Source organism: Lissotriton helveticus, chromosome 3_1, assembly GCF_964261635.1.
Source record: "Lissotriton helveticus chromosome 3_1, aLisHel1.1, whole genome shotgun sequence".
Classification (NCBI taxonomy): domain Eukaryota; kingdom Metazoa; phylum Chordata; class Amphibia; order Caudata; family Salamandridae; genus Lissotriton; species Lissotriton helveticus.
In genome coordinates this window covers 127,721,289-127,737,703 of record NC_136061.1, presented here as the reverse complement: position 1 = coordinate 127,737,703, position 16,415 = coordinate 127,721,289, and the positions used below count along the sequence as shown (strand labels likewise).

General features: G+C 42.3%; 1 protein-coding gene across 1 annotated transcript in view; it reads right to left on the bottom strand.

Annotated features, from left to right (window-relative positions):
• Positions 1-4,046: 4,046 nt before the first annotated feature.
• COL26A1 (collagen type XXVI alpha 1 chain) overlaps positions 4,047-16,415 on the bottom strand; it is a 715,305-nt gene continuing 702,936 nt past the window's right edge. Inside the window, exons 13-15 of the mRNA XM_078679370.1 lie at positions 15,188-15,232; positions 13,953-14,037; positions 4,047-5,332 (exon numbers count right to left, since the gene is read on the bottom strand). Coding sequence (XP_078535496.1) covers positions 5,172-5,332; positions 13,953-14,037; positions 15,188-15,232 — 291 coding nt within the window. The 3' untranslated portion in view covers positions 4,047-5,171. The remainder of the gene's footprint in view (positions 5,333-13,952; positions 14,038-15,187; positions 15,233-16,415) is intronic.

Sequence of the window (16,415 nt, the reverse complement as noted above, 5' to 3'; positions counted from 1 at the left end):
GGTTTAGTGGAAGGGGCCACTGCAGATTTTTCGCAGATACCCCGCATCCGTCAACCCTTAAATGACCGTCAGTCTTTACCTCTTTGACTCTTACTTGCCCTGAGAGAAATGTTGGCACAGAATGACCACAGAGTATTTTCTGGTTTAGGGCGGAGGTTGGAGCAGAGGGAATCTATTTATTTGGAGCACTTTTAGAAAAGTGACCTGAACAGTTGCATGCCACATGCTGCAGTGAGCTTTGCCACATAGAAGTTGAAGTCTCTTGGTGTACTCAGTGCTCTCTATCGGCATCAGTAGAGCAGCGCATAGAACCGCACCAAAGTAACGAGCAGAAACAATTTAGAACTCCTTTAAAAACAGGCCTACTTTTCCTAAAACAATAAAGAGAGCATGCAAACAGCCTTACAGCAAGGAAGGAAAAGTGATAAGGCATCTGCAAAAGAGAAATCAGGCTTATCACAGCAAAGGCTTGCGTTCCATGTCTGATTTTTACAAATCCAAGACCCAATCAGGATCCAGTCTCTCTAGAATCCTGAAAGGAATTTTAAAGAATTGACCATGGAAGCTTTCCACTACTTTTTCCATTTTTCTCCCGCACCAGGACTATTCTCGTCAAGAAGAAAAGTTGCTCACTTCACATCTTAAAGTTGTTCAGAGATTTGGACTAAACCTACCGTAGGAGAACCTTCTCTGCTGGTGTGACCAGGCATCATTGTGCTGCTTCTTTTTATTACAAAGAGAGGGATGTCTGATTCTTGCTAAATGTGATCTACTGGTTAGAAAGCTCTTGTGCACTCTAGAGCCTTCCTGCTACCCGTAGGGAATTGTTTTTCTGCCAGTCACCTGTTAGCAAGAGTATACCTATATATGCACTACATATGCTCAATACAAAGCACTTTAATTTACATTTTTGTACATCCTGGATGCTAAAAATCAGTTCTTCTAACTTTGCTATAGAGACCTATCATTTATTTATTTTTTCAAACAGCAATACTTCTCTAAGGCTATCATAGTGCTAGGAACAGCCGCGCAGGATGTATGCCCTAAAACAAACAGAACAACCACCCAGTATAGAACTCCAAAGCCAAAAGATTCTCCCCTCCCAAACAGGCCATTAGAAATTGGGATTTTTCAAAGGATGTCAAGGACCGAACAGATTTCTCAGGAGCATGGCGGATAAGCTTGGACAGAAGAAAGGTGCAACACGTGATATGCGTGATGGATAAAGAAAGTGCTATAAAATGAAATCTTTGCTTCACTGGAAGCCAGTGAAGGCAGCAACAGGCTGACTAGACATCGCCAATCTTGTGAAGCCCAGAGACATCTTTTGCATCTTTCGCAGATGCACTGTCATAGTATAGACATGTGAGCACCATCACTCCATTGACTCAAACATGGTTTTTTGAGGGACCGAAGGGGCAGGACCTTCAGTGGAAGAAGCCAGAGTAAGAAAAATGGGACCATGATTTGCAGTCATTTAAGAATACCTCGTTTGAATAGGACACTCAGCTTTTTTGCCTGGGATCCGTGAGTGGACATAGGGCTAGAGCCTACTAGCCCAACAGGCGTTCACTCCCCACTGTGAGCATCTCAGGCTTATCACCATCCATCTTAATATAGTTTATAACCATTCACTTCTGGATGGAAGGAACGCGACTGACAGGATCTGTAGGAGGATAATGGAATTTCAGCAAAAGCCCCGTATAATCACTGTAGCAAAATGTTAGACATCTGAGTGAACATTTGAACTCCACAGAGGTGATCGGTGTACTTTAATAAAATGGGGAAAATAGCAGAGCCTTGTATGACCAACACATGACAGATCATTTAGCAGAGCAAAAAAGAAGGCGAGCCACTGCCGCAATCCATCCACTAAGGAAAGATCAAAATCATTTCAAGGCAGAGCAGCACTGAGATGGCTGATTTACTGTAGCAACATCGCATGTACTAAGCAGAGATCCAGCAGCATCAGCCATGACTGCTCACCCTCATCCTTTCTCCCTGTATCTAAGTAAGGATGCTAGCAGAGCCATCTCTCTGCTGTGTTTAGAGAGGAAGCCAACTCACAACTATTCAAGAAGGTCAAGAGAGTCAGGAAAATAGGAAAATCGCTTCGCCAGGTGCCCTTTACATAGCGGGCAGGCCTGCTTTGGGCCTGTAGCTCTACGTGTCAATCAGGTCAAGCCAGGCTTTTTAATCAAAGGAGTGATCAGCCACTTTTACAAGCCTCTTCAACAAGGCTTGAGGAAGTAAAACTGTGGATGAATTTAGAAACTGGTGGATAGAGGGGCCATTCATAACCTGTAGAATGGTCACTGGGAAACCTGATCTGAGACGCATCAGAGTGTGGCCGACGTCAACTAGCGTCAGTCGCCAGAGGGATGTAATATCCCTTTCAGGCCTCTCACCTTCACCTGTGGTTCTTCCCTGTCCAGATGAGGATCTAAGGTTTTTATCTACTCTTACATATCATAGACTTGCTCAACAAAATGCTCAGTTCATCACACAATAGTTGTGAGAAAGGTACCACATCTGCATGTGTTATTCTCTGCTGCCTCTCATTCTCAGGTATGTATGACACGTTTTGTTTAAGCCAAGCGCAAACAATGGTATATTTAGATTCACTAGACAGACAACATCTTACTTCTAGGCGCTGAAGGTGCTCTCTCTCATCCGAACAAAGTTATCCAGACTCAAGCACAACACCGCACAATGTGGGGCAAGTGCAGCCTCTAACCCAAAAGTACGCTCCAAGTGAACTGCTCATGTCAAACCCAGACTGACGACAAAAACACTATTCAGAATTTAAGAAACACTCAAGGAAAAAATACTTCAAAAAGTTGCAAAGTCGAAAGATTCAAGTAACTTTAGTAGTTTGGCTTTTAAGGGATGCACAAGAGGATACTGCATGGTGCACACAGAGTGAAGAACCTCTGTGATTTTTTTAAAACTTTTCCAGAGCAGAGACATGTGTCCCATACAATTAATTTGAAAAAACAAAGAAAAAAGACAAGGGCAACTGCCAAGTGACTGAAACGAAAACCTAGCTGCGCGCTGACCCTGGTACGTGACCAATTAGGGAAGACCCTATCCCTGAATCAGGACCAGTCACTCGACGGTCAAGAAGGAGGTTTATGAAGAAGATAACAGTGAGTAGAATGGGTGCAACTTCACCACAATATCCAGATCAGAGGCACACTGCCCAGTAAAGCTAGAAGTCAAATAGGAAAACACAGAATTCCAATGGATGATTAGTGGTCGGCCAAGGACACTAGTGATCATGGATCTGCCTTCCTGCCATTCTCTGGGATCGAGAATTCTGCTGACAGGTTCCCGTCATGGCACTAATGCCGCTCTTCCCAGAAGTGGCTCATGGATGCAAGTCTGGCTTTAAGGAACCATGTGAATGTATGACCATTCCTTCAAGAAAGAAGTAAAAGTGCTACTTATGAACACATTTCTTCCCTAGATTCTAGGATACCCTTCTTTTCTCAATCACACCGATGACTACCTTCACCAGTGACCTCTTCGTTTTTAACTTGTTCAGTCCTGACTCTGCCCTCCTGTTTCTTGACATTACCTATTCCTTCAGTTTAATTGTAACTTTATTTTTGACTTTTTTTGATGTTTCCCCTCTACTATCTGAGCCTTGTAAAGCATGCCTATGCCCATGCTACCTATGTATTTTATTTTATTGTTATCACAAAGCTGCTCTCTGTAACTTTGTAAAGCGCTCTGATACCCACAAGGGTTAAGTCTGCGATATAAAAAACTATCTGAATTAAAATATTAAATTCCACTGTAGTTTCAGACCTTCCATGATCTTGACTGCTTTGTGTATTTCTTGCTAAGGGTGGGCTCCATAATGTGGTTAGTCACAAATTATAAGTCTGAATTTTCTAAAAAGGTAAAATACTTCAATTTCCAAGGCACAGTACATAATCTAGTAGGCAGTAAAATGTCAATTTGCAGTACAGCTCTATACTGCCAATAGCAGTGAACTGGGATTTGCCTCCTCCCAGGTGGAAATAGACTAATTTTCAATAGTTGGGTATGGTGAGGGCTTGGAAACCAAGTTACAAACGATTGAGGGAATTAAAATGAATAGAATTTGAATCCTGTAAATGCGGAAAATATGTACTTGGCCAACAGGGTCTGTGATGAAAAGCAGTGATGGCCCCAACAAGCAAAGTTTTACTATGGTTGAATATCCTGCTTCTCATAGCAGATAAAATCTGAATAACAGGAATGGTGTCACATCTCTAAAATGAAAGATACAATCCGACATTTGGAGAAAAACAGTGGAAAAAGACAGATATCCTTGTGTAGCTGGTGTGGATATGGAGAGAATATCTAGAACAGAGATGCACCCAGTGTGCCATATTAATGCACAACTGTACAGTCAAGATGTCAATGGTATCACAAGACTGGGTGTAAATGCACAAATTTGACATATATTGTATTACGTAGTCTACATTTAGTGTTCCAGGTTGTCATTATATAGTTGAGTCATGTGTGGTCAAGTGCTCTGGTGGACAGAGTTACTACTCGTTGAAATTCCAAGTGAGAGATCTTGCACACAATGTTCCGATTTCGCCGCACTGCTGAGGACGCGTCATTATACAATTCTGATATGAGACTGGGTAAAGTATGATTCTAAAGTCGCTGTCACGCTGGTCAGGAAGAGGGGCCCACAGTGAGTCAACACAACACCAACTGCAATCACGGTATTTTTGGGCGATCAATATCCATCCAACACTAGAGAGCCTCAGAAGAAAGTGAGAAACTGAGGAACAGTAAGAATAACAAAGGGATGATGGCAAGCAATTATTTTAGGGGATACCTTGGGGTGAACAGACAAAACAAAAAATTCTCACAGATAATAGGAGTGTTTTCTTCTGCAAATTTTGCATTCAAAGATAAGCATTAAAAATTGGAATATAGGAAACAAAACCTATTAGCAAGGTGTAGATTTAGGTAATATCAAACATGCTAACTTCATCTTGAACGGGACGCACCCGTGCATGAGTGTGACCATGGAGAAGTCTTTGAGGAGGGTACGCTGCAAAGACAGCCCCTGAAACGCCACCGCCATCAAGTGATGCACCTGCAGGGCGCAGGCGAGCCATCTGTCGGCTCCTAGGAATGTCCATATGCTCCTGCCCATTGCATCACTTCCTGCGCCGGGTCTCCCGATTGTCCAGCAGTGAGGAGAAGACGTGGTACGGGTAGTGCCTCTGCCAGTGTCCTGAGCGCTTGATTTTGGTGCTTGAAGGGATGATAGCGCCCAAGGTTTCCTGCCCCGAGCCTGGTTCAGTGGAAGTAGATGGATCTGGAATAGCAATGTGGAAAATATGCTTTTTATGATCAAAGGAAGAATGGATTGTATGAACTACCACACTAGTTAGAAGAAGACTGTGAGAGATAACTAAGGAGAGGTTTAACAAGGACAGGAAAGGCTATTGACGAAGTATTAGGGGCAACAGGTCTTTGTAGAAAGAGCCTCAAGGAGAGATAGAGAAACAACACAATAGCTTTATTGCAGGCTATCTAACAGTTTTCAGAACATGTTTTATTTGCATTCTGAGCACAATAGCGTGTTAAGAACAAGTGAGATAAAACAAAAAGGAAGAAAGTTCCAAACAATTAAAAAAAATTTACAGTTAAATTACAAAAACCCCAAATACAAAGTGCTTAAATATTGCAAAATTGCAACATAACCTAATAAAGTGAGCTACACCTAAGAATTTTTATCAAGCAGTTGCATAAATGATATCAAAGGTTTCCTAAGTGTCTTTACATATGCGGGCCTACCTAAGCAGTGGGCGAGAGGAGGGTGACAGTAAGCACACAAGGGAATAGGGGCGGAGAGAACAGAAAAGAAACAAGCATTCATCAAACCAGTTAGGACTGGCTTTGATTTGCTAACACACGGAAACAGCATGTGTGGATGCCTATCAGTTTAAGCGGTAACTCATATCTATATTTGAAGCCTCTGTCATTGACTCCTGAACCTTGTCATTTCAACAGATTTTATCGTTGACCTTCCACCCTCAGAATGGAACCATGTGATAATAGTTGCAGGGGGCACCTTTTAAAGTATATCTAATTTCCTCCTCTGTTGAAACTACCAATGTCTGAGGAAATACCTAATGCTCCCTTACATATATTTTTGCTTTTCGCGGACTGCCTCATACTATCATCTCTGATAGAGGTACTGAAAATCTATCATTCTTTGAGAAAGCTTTGTGTTGGGCATTGGAGGCTGAACAAGCTTCATCTTTGGATTACCACTACTGTCTAATGGAAAAAAACAGCAAACTAATCAGAGTTTAGAGTAATATCTACAGTGCTACTGTAATGTAACTGAAGACAATTGGACTTCTTATTTGGCAATTTCAGAATTGTATTACAATAATGCAACTCAGAGTGCTACTCAAGTTTCTCCATTCTTTTGTATGCAAGATTTTTATCAAATACATATTTAATCTTATTCTTGTACTAACCTGTTGGTACCAGCACCTACTGAATATTTTTGTTAATTGCAAATGCAGAGACAACTTGTTTTACACAGAGTCCACATCACTCACATAGCAGCATAAATATGGTGATGAATAAAGATCAAATTCAGTTTCCTTTTGACCTTAAGAGAAAGTTTGTCTGTGCTCTTGTTTCCTTCCAGTTCATACTTTGACAATCAATTTTTGGCCACGATTGTTTGGGCCTTTCGTGATAACTCATCAATCAATGCTGTTACTTTCCGGGTGAAATCGCTTTGTACCTGGAAGATTCATTCTGCTTTTTTATTCTTCTCCACTGAAGCCATATGTCTGTGAGCCATATTTTCGACTTGCATCTGAACCTCCACCTGATATGGGACAAGTAAATCTGTGCGACTCTGAAGGTTTCAGGTTGGATTCAATATCTGATCCAATGGAAGGATTATCCTCCTAGTGAGCTTTCTTAGGAGGTGCTTCTTCTTTTTATATTCCTGTTCTGGTTCACTGTTTCTTCCAAATGAACCATGATGAATGTAGAGCACGAGGCGCAGGGCACAGTGTTGCATTCATACAGGTTCTAGTGTAGAGCACAGTATACAGAAATCATCTCAGACCAGATGGCTTCGCATGACTTCAGAAGGTGAAGAAGTTTCTCATACGCTTCATCTCAGCGTGTGGCCCTTTTGAACTAAGGATGGCCATTCTCGTCACTTAGATCTTTCCTGTGATTTTGCACTTGTGGTGACCAGAAGGTGTTTCCTATAAGTCATGTCTTGTGCGAAAGACAGCAACAGGACTCCAGAGCTCTGTGAGGGGTGGAGGTTGTTAAAATTGAGCTTCTTCTTCAAGATAGAACAAATGCCATCAGGTCTTGGGAAGTCCATGGACCAATGTCAGAGTATTCCAATCCAAGGTGTAGCAGAGTCTATCTCTATAACACCTCTCAACAATCTATGCACACCTTGGACTCACATACCATTGTCACCGGGGTGTACAGGACCAACATTCATCCATTTCGGTCACACCTAATGTGTGAGTCTTAAGAAGAATGCAATATTTCCTCACAAGATGAGTAGTAAGAGGTGTACTCTTTTGCGACTGTTCTATCTAGTCCCATGTTCCTTGTGCATTTTTAGAAGAGTGGAGTGGTAAACTGTATTAAGCGTAGCTGAGAGGATTAGTAAGTGAGTGTAACCTTTATCCAGGACTCATAAAACATCATTCACCATTTACAGCATCAAGTCTCTATGGTGAATCGCGACTAAAGATTGTTGAATAATTCATTTTTTTAGCTTTTGCAGTTTTAGCTGTGTAGCTATACAGCTTCCTGGAAATGTTTGGTAGCAGAGGTTTGTCATAGGGCAGAAATTGATTGGATTTACTGGATCTACTCCAAGTTCTTCTTTTGCAATAGGGGTTACCTGACTACATTTTAAAGAACAATGGACCATACACACTGTCACAGGGAAGCCTTCATCACTGTATGCAGAAAAGAGCCACATACGTGCCTGTGCCTTTAAGAAGAGTGTTGTGCATGCCTAAAGTTGGTTATGTCTATAAGCACTCTGAGTGCTCTTTTTTTAAATATGTAGGTAAATATGAGGTGACTCTTCCAGCCAATGTAGAGACAGTGGTGTGTTTCTTTTCTCTGACTCAGTGCATGGATCTTTTGAGTATTCAATTCATCAATACTTCAAGGAGAGCATAAGGGCTTTGGACCTAGTGGAATAGAAGTCAAAGGTGTGTAAGGTACTATATTTACACAGTTTTTTTTAATAGAATTTTATCTAGCAAGTATCCGAGTGCTTTACATGAGCACCAGTTTCATTACAGAAGCACACATTCCTTTTTGTTAGGCACGGGCAGAATACGTGATTTGCCCAGAATCACAGGATGTTGAGCATCGTTGCCGAGACTCGAATCCAGTTCCCCAGCTTTGAGGTCGACCGCTCTAGCCGTAAGGCTACATCTCTAAGTGCACGGGCTTTTTATTAAAAAAAAATTGGCTTCTAGCAGGTATCCAACCAAATGTGTGAAACAATTCAGATTTTGCCTTTTGCTCCATATCTTTGAATTTATCTACCCGAAACTGACTTTTTCGACTGGACCTCATTATTATTATTATTATTAGTGTATTTTGTAAAGCGCGCAGCTGACCCAATGGGGCATCCCGGCGCTAATGGATATGGCAACAGTAATTGTGAGGTATGTTGTTTAAAGGCCAAAAAGGTGGGTCTTGAGAGATTTACGGAATGCTGGTTCTGTCAGACATGCCCGTAGGGATAATGGAAGTTTATTCCAGCGCTGAGAAGCGCCGACTTCAAACGATTTCCCCCCTGATCGGGGTTTTAAAAAAATCTAGGTGTGACAAGAAGAAGTTGGGAATTCGAGCGCAACGTTCTGGAGTTGTGGTAGGGACGAAGGCTAGACTTCAGGTGGGCTGGTCCTTTACCCTTCATGGCTCTGTAAGCCAGGACCATGGCTTTAAACTTGCATCTCTTGGCAATGGGGAGCCAATGAAGTCTGCGAAGGTATGGGGTAATATGTTGTCTGGGGGGAATTCCTTCAACAAGACGGGCTGCAGCATTTTGTACAGTCTGAAGTTTGTTACATAGACCAGCCGTAAGGCCTAGGTAGAGCGCATTTGCATAATCGAGATGGGAGATTATCAGAGCGTGATAATCGGCAGTCGGTAGGTAGATAGTTGATAAGCCTTTTTATTGTTTTCATCTTGGAAAAACAGGAAGCTGTTACTGTTTGCACCTGGGCACTAAAAGAGAGGTGACTATCCCAGCGAACCCCTAGGTTCCTGACTGAATCTTTTGGTATGGGGGCTTGACTCAAGTCTTCCGGCCACCATAGGCTAGAATCCAAGGGGGATGGTGAGTTGAAGAACAACATATCCGTTTTTCCAGCGTTGAGTCTCAAAGAGTTAGAGTCCATCCATTTCGATATCTCCCTGAGACATGATTTCAGGGGATCGAATGCCGAATCAGTGGGCTCATCAAAGGTGAAAAGAAGCTGAATGTCATCAGCGCATGAAGATGATTTCACACCGGTCTGGGCAATCATTTCAGCAAGAGGGCTAAAATATACATTGAAGAGTAGCGGGCTCAGGGAAGAACCCTGGGGAACCCCCCATTTGAGTGGTCTAGCGAAGGATGTATAAGGGGGGTATATACCTGCTGAGTGCGATCAGATAAAAAAGAAGAGATCCACTTCAGTACGGTACCGCCTATGCCCAGGGACCTTAACCTCTTCAGCAGAATCTTGTGAGAGACGGTGTCAAATGCTGCTGATAGATCCAGCAGCACTAACACCGCCCTCGACCCGCGGTCCAGCGTCCATCTCACCGAGTCAGCCATTTCGATCAGGGCTGACTCCGTGCTGTGGCCGGACCGAAAGCCATGCTGAGAGTCATGCAGCAGGCCATGAGACTCAATAAAATTGGCAAGCTGACAATGGGCCAATTTTTCCAGGATTTTTGCTGGTGCCTACAAAAGGGATATTGGCCTGTAGTTGCTTGGGTTGTCTGGGTCCACGTTGGGCTTTTTCAAAATGGGAACTAAGGAAGCATGCTTCCATTTATCAGGGAACCTACCTGTTCTCAAGGAGTCATTCCAAATGGAGTTAAGAAAAGGATTGAGTAGAACAGCCAGAGCCTTATATTGCTTCGCCGGCCAGGGATCATTAGGTGATCCAGATTTACATTTAAGTAATTCTGCAAGAGTGTCTTCTTCTGATAGGTCTAGAAATTCTAAGAAGACAGGGGACAGCGAATTCGGAATAGTCAGTTCCTCCTCCAAATTTGAGGAGTCAGTTCTGGGGAAGGAGGCATATATAGTTTCTATTTTCAACTGCTGATCCAATTAATAATCAATGTATATCATCTAAAATGTCAATTTACAACCAAATCAAATACCATTATTGCTTGATAACAGTGAACTGTTTTGGTAAGTCATATTTGATTTAAACACGTCGTACTGATTAAAATGCGACAAATAGAAGAAATATGATATCGATGTTATGAGAGGTGCTTTATAGTTTTTTATCAAAGTGTTTAAACGGTTTAGAATTATTGTGCAATAATAGTGACGTTGTATGGTATCAATAGACTCCTAAAAAGAACTTGTTTTTATAGTCCGTATTATTGTCATACTTTTCTTTACTTGAAAGAAGACGTGTGTTATTCATTATTTGAAAAACACCCCTAGAGAATCATTTATGAAGGCAGTGTACAATATAAAAAACAATGTGAAGTCTAAAAAAGTAGGAGTAACCCCACTGGGCACAGTAATGGGAAAAAGCAGATTTGCTCAGGCTGTGATGCAACAGCAAGTCAGCGCGTCATTGACCATGTGTCATAGAGAGTTTCAAATATTTTACGCCATTCAAGAAAAAGGCACTGGATCTAATAAGCGACAACAGACCTTTGGCTGGAATAGTTATGGTGAGCCTTAGCACCAGATCCTAGGCAAGGAAAGGTATCAGCAGTCCCACAGCCCAGGCAGAAATGTTCTGGATTGTCCCAAGGTTTCATTGTATTTTCACAAACTGTACACCACTGACACAATGACTGACCAGTTTTCTCAGGGTATTGGACCTCCAGCACTGATTGACCCCTATACAGGTCATAGATCTGAGCGTCACCCACATATTGGAGAGGCTGCATGTCATGGCTGCCCAGCCAGTCACTTAGACTCCTTACAAGTCCTCTTAACATTGCTGATGTCACTGAGCTGTTTGACTGTCCGGATCCATGTATTGGGCCAGTAGATTCTGCCAGGGGTTGGCTACCCACTACTAGAAAATCAAGGGAATAGGTCCTGAGTAGTTTTAATTGGTTTTCAGTGTTATGTGATAATCACAGATAAAAGCAATATTCTCTAAGAACAAGAAAGTTTACACGTACACAAATTTCTGGCCATATGATGCAGAGCACAATGCATCCTGTTACATTTCTTACAACGCACCACTACGATTAACGAAGATCTGGTAGCTGAATCTGTTCTGTGTACTATTCGTGATTCTGTGTCTATGCAGCTATAATCAACATGCTACTGTGAGCTGCCAATGGATCTGGAACTGGCGGCTTCCTCCTTACCGCACACTACAACCTTACAACCAAAAACAACAACTGTCAAGATTAAAATTATTGGTAAAGAGTGCCAGTGTCAAAAGAACCATCCAGTGCAGAAAAAACAAGAGTTCTCTTTACCCAACTCTGAAATCTCTTACAATAACCAACAAAAGTATTTTATGGCTTTCTCTGATGATGTCAACTGGAGTTTTGAGATGCAGTGACATCATCCACTGGACGGCCCTTTTAAATACCTCATGAGTGCAGCCCGTTTGCCTGTCCATATGTGAAGATGGCTTTTGCCTGGTGTCTCCGCGTGTAATATGTGTGTTCCCGACATGGTGCTGGGCATGGCATGAAACATATGTGTGCCAGAAGAGTTCTGGCCATTCACATCAGTGGTCTGGAGATGCCTTACAATGGAAACAAGAGTTCATCAGACGATGTAGAAATGAAAGCCTGTAGGTGTCGTGTCCATATGACAACCTGCTCCTCAATTAATCATTCAAGAAGGATTTTTATGTATTCTGGTGCGGAAGTCCCTTCTCACAAGTCTCTTGACCTCTACCCTACCTGATTATAGCATATTTCTCAGCAGTGGAGTGCTAGACTTTTCTGGGTGTTTTGGATTCACCCAAAATGGAACTTATTTTAGCTTGAGCAACTATCAGCCCTTTTCCACATCAGCACACAGTTTCTGTTGCACACTACTGATCATGTAGTGCAGCAGAGGCCTTTTTAATGAATATTAATTTGGGGGATTGCCGACTAGCTCTCCTTGGTAGGTCTATGTTGTAGGTCATGAGTGGTTCCCCTCAGGCAACCTTGATTGCACCTGTGTCTGGTTGGTCAACATGTTGGGTGGGATACCCATATGGGGTCCCCTGGGTGAATGCACCCCTAAAGTTATAGAGTGGTCCGTAGGGTCAGTGGTAGCCAGATTTAGCTGTCTCCTCTCTTCCTATATGTCTCCTGCTCTTCTCCTTAAGATTCCTTCTTCCCTTTGGAATTTATTCTGAGGCCAAGGGCATTGTTTGATTCTGGAAAATCATACTGAAGAAGGATGCTTTGTTGCAATTGGCTAAAGCTGAATCAGTTCCAGCAGGTCTTAGTTCAGCAACACTCGAGAGCAACAGTTGAACATTCACGGTGGCCTGAGGTGTGTCGCGTCACAGCCTCTACAGCATGACGTGGGCACCTGCGGTTCCCCAGTAGCCTCTAATTTGTATTGGCACCAGAAACCGAGAACCTTAAAAGGGAAGTTGAGAGTTCTGGAACCTCAAAAGTATAGAGTTTCACCTACTGATGGGTGCCATAGACTATGGCTATCAAACATAAAAATGCATTTCACTGTGATTTGTAACCCTAAAAATGTAGGGCATCTTGCTCCTGTTACCGAAGTGAGACTCACCCTGCCCCGAATGAATGTAATAATTTTGTGAGCCAAGGAAGCTGACTACAGCAGGATTATGGCTATTCATTGCAGCAATCTATCCTTCTACATGGACAGACTTCCGCGTTGCCGCTTACTTGTGACCCCTAAGACTATGCAACCACTGCCTGGCAACTTGGGCTTCAGATGGTGGCCCTAGCTGCTCCCTACTCACAGAGGATCACCAGGTGGTTAGGTATCGAACCGGGCTAAATCTAACCTTACTAGCACTGCTTGACTGCTAGGCGGGAACTTTCCCTGTTTATGTATCTCTGGTCCACAGGCGTTAGTCTAGAACACAGCTCAGTAACAACGTAACCCTAGATATGCCATCAGAAGACTACCCAATGTACAGGACATATTATAGTTACTGAGCATGTTTCTCCGCCACACTATCCTCCAAAACTAAACCTTTATGGGAGCCTTCACTCGTTCCATCCCACTTAAAGCCGAGGGCATTACTGGTGCTTCTGTACTTCTTCGGACCATTACAGAAGGCACACGCAGAGAGAGGAAAAAAAGATGTAGATAGGGAGAGGACAAGGGGAGAAGCATGGCTGTTTTAGATATTTTTGCCAGGGCTACTTATGGTTTCTTCTCTGGCTCTGGCAGCCCTAACAGAGAGCCAAAGGGCCATTGGGTGGTTAGCACAGTGACAGAGCCTGGAAAGTATGACACAAACTCCACACACCTCCCAGCCAAAATAAAGGGTCTAATTTAGATATCGGTGGACGGGTTACTACGTCACAATGGGGATGGATATCCAGTCCACTGAAATCTAAATCCCATAATATCCTATCGGATTTGGATTTCAGTGGACAGGATATCCGTCCCCATTGTGATGAAATAACCCATCCACCGATATCTAAATCAGGCCATAAGTATTTGAGTGCCAGGGCCAACCACCAAGAATCACCAATACAATTTAAGCAGCGCTCACCGTGGATTCCAATCATATGCTCCAGAATTAATACTCTTTCAGCCAAGATCTTCAATGCCTCCCGCAGCTGCTGAACTCCTTCGCCCTGAAAATAAAAACATGTTTACACCTTGATGTTTATATATGGCCACTTAGGACATGTTCAGACATATTGCCTTGCATACCATCTACAGGTGGCAATGTGAGGTCTGTGTTGATCCTCGGTCGACCCAGTAATTGGTCCGGCACATGCATGTCCAATGAGCGCCCTAGACCAGTGGTTCATAGCCTTTTGACTTCTGTTAATCATTACTGAAATCAAGGGACCCCCGCATGGATCATTATTGGAATTAGGAGACCTGCTTTGAGTATTTATTGAAATTCTGGGATCCCGGGCTAAGCAATTGAAATGAAATGAAATGAAAATGTGACTTGTAGAGCGCTGCAGCTGCCCTGAGGCGTCCAGGGCAGCTGGAACAATAAACAAAACTATAGGAATAAGCAATCATCAAACACATACACAAACCTTGAAATATTTCATTTAATTCAAAATGAAATATATAAAAAACTATTAAATATTAATGGGAAGGTTGGAGCTCTTCTAAATTCAATTGAGGCCACCACCGTCTATATTATATTCTCTTCAGTGCACTTGCACTACTTCTACCAATTAATATGAGGATAAAAACTTAATTTTTAACTTTCAATTTCAAAATAATTCACATTTACAGAACGTTTTACAATTTGGAATTGTACTTTTGTATTTATACACACTTTATTAATCTGTTAATATTCTTTCATTTTCTAAGCAGTCGTGGATCCCCTGAGTAATGATCCCTGGATCACGGGTTAAGAATCGCTGCCTTAGACTTAAGGGCTCTTTCACACAGCAGACTTAGGGGGTGTCACCTGTGTCTTGGGTCTATAATCTGGTAAGAGGGCACTTCACAACTCGTATAATTCTCGGTAGCAGGGTATAAAGGTATAATACCCCGCAGTTGCACTATCCTATAGGGCTTATACGAATAAGCGTAGATCCAGGTTGTCTTCATAGAAGTCAAATATAACTATAATGCAAGTAGTAAATTCTGCCCACTACCCAAACTTTTCTATGAACCACAATACATGCACATGTGCTAAATGCAATATTTCCCATGCCTCGTTGCCCACCCACAGCCCTGTTGAAGCATATAGTTCCAGTCCAACTTTACTCTTACCCAGGGCTGCTGCCTACCGAAGAAGTCTACACATCTTACCTCTGTCCCTTTCTCTCCGTCTTCACCTTTCATGCCAGGTTCACCCTGTGGACATAAAGTATTCAGCTTTACTACCGAGAAGACACTTATTTCATTATTTCATGATCATGTTTTGTTAGGCAAAAATCTTATTCAAAAGACTCAATGGATATGGAGAACATTAAGCACTGAGTGGTGAAAATAGCACAAGTACAGTAATTCGATAAAAGCATAGCTTAAAGGGAAAGATTCAGCCAACCAGCATCCTTGCTTGTAACAAATAGCACAAACGTGTTGTTTCAACGCTTGCTCAAAAGTAATCTTCAAAATTAAATTACGCAGCAGTTCTTTCTAATTGTTTCTACAGGTCTTGGCAATAAATTTGCTCAGGCCTTAAATGAGTCAATTAAGTATTTGTTACATAACAACATAACATGTGTATTTGTAAAGGGCGCATTCACCCAGAGGTCTCTTGGCGCTCAATAACAGTTGTTCATTGTTACCCAAATCAATGGTACTCATTTTATCGACCTCAGATGGATGAAAGGCTGAGTGGACCCGCCGGGATTGAACCTGTGACCGTGAGGTCAAACACAGGCCCCTGCAATGGACGCACTAGTCCACTGAGCCACCAGACCCGGTTATATGCACCCGAAGGTCTCTTGCTACTGAGACTGGAACGCCTGAGGTTAAAAGTGACACAAATCCGGTCACGCAGCAGGACAAGGAGCGTCGGGAAGAGAGACTAACAAACCCGCTGACCTTAGGGTACTCTCTGTGGTTGTAGATCTGACGTAGGGAGACACGGAGCCCTGGCCAGTGGCTGGCTGCTAAGAGGAAACAAGCATCGGCTAAAGCAATAGACCAGGCTCTACTGTGGCTACAACCACAAGCACACTCATGTCTTTCTTTCAAAATGCTTTATTCGGTATATGAAATATAACCATATAGCAAACAAAATAAATGTATACATTACATTGCATTTAAAAGAATGTAAGCGCCATACTGTACAGGGCATAAGGTTAGTCAAGTAGATTTAAACATTTTACAGGTGTACAATTTCACATATAATCAATTTTACCATGTTGTGAATAGATGTTTTACGTCAATTTCATAAGGACACTAATATAAGACTCGTCTAAGTATACAATCTCAATTTGGAAAGTGCTATTTTTAAAATGACCTATGCTAATGGTATTAGTGCAAAATTCATCTAGAATATACAATTCTAATGTGAAAAAATGCAATG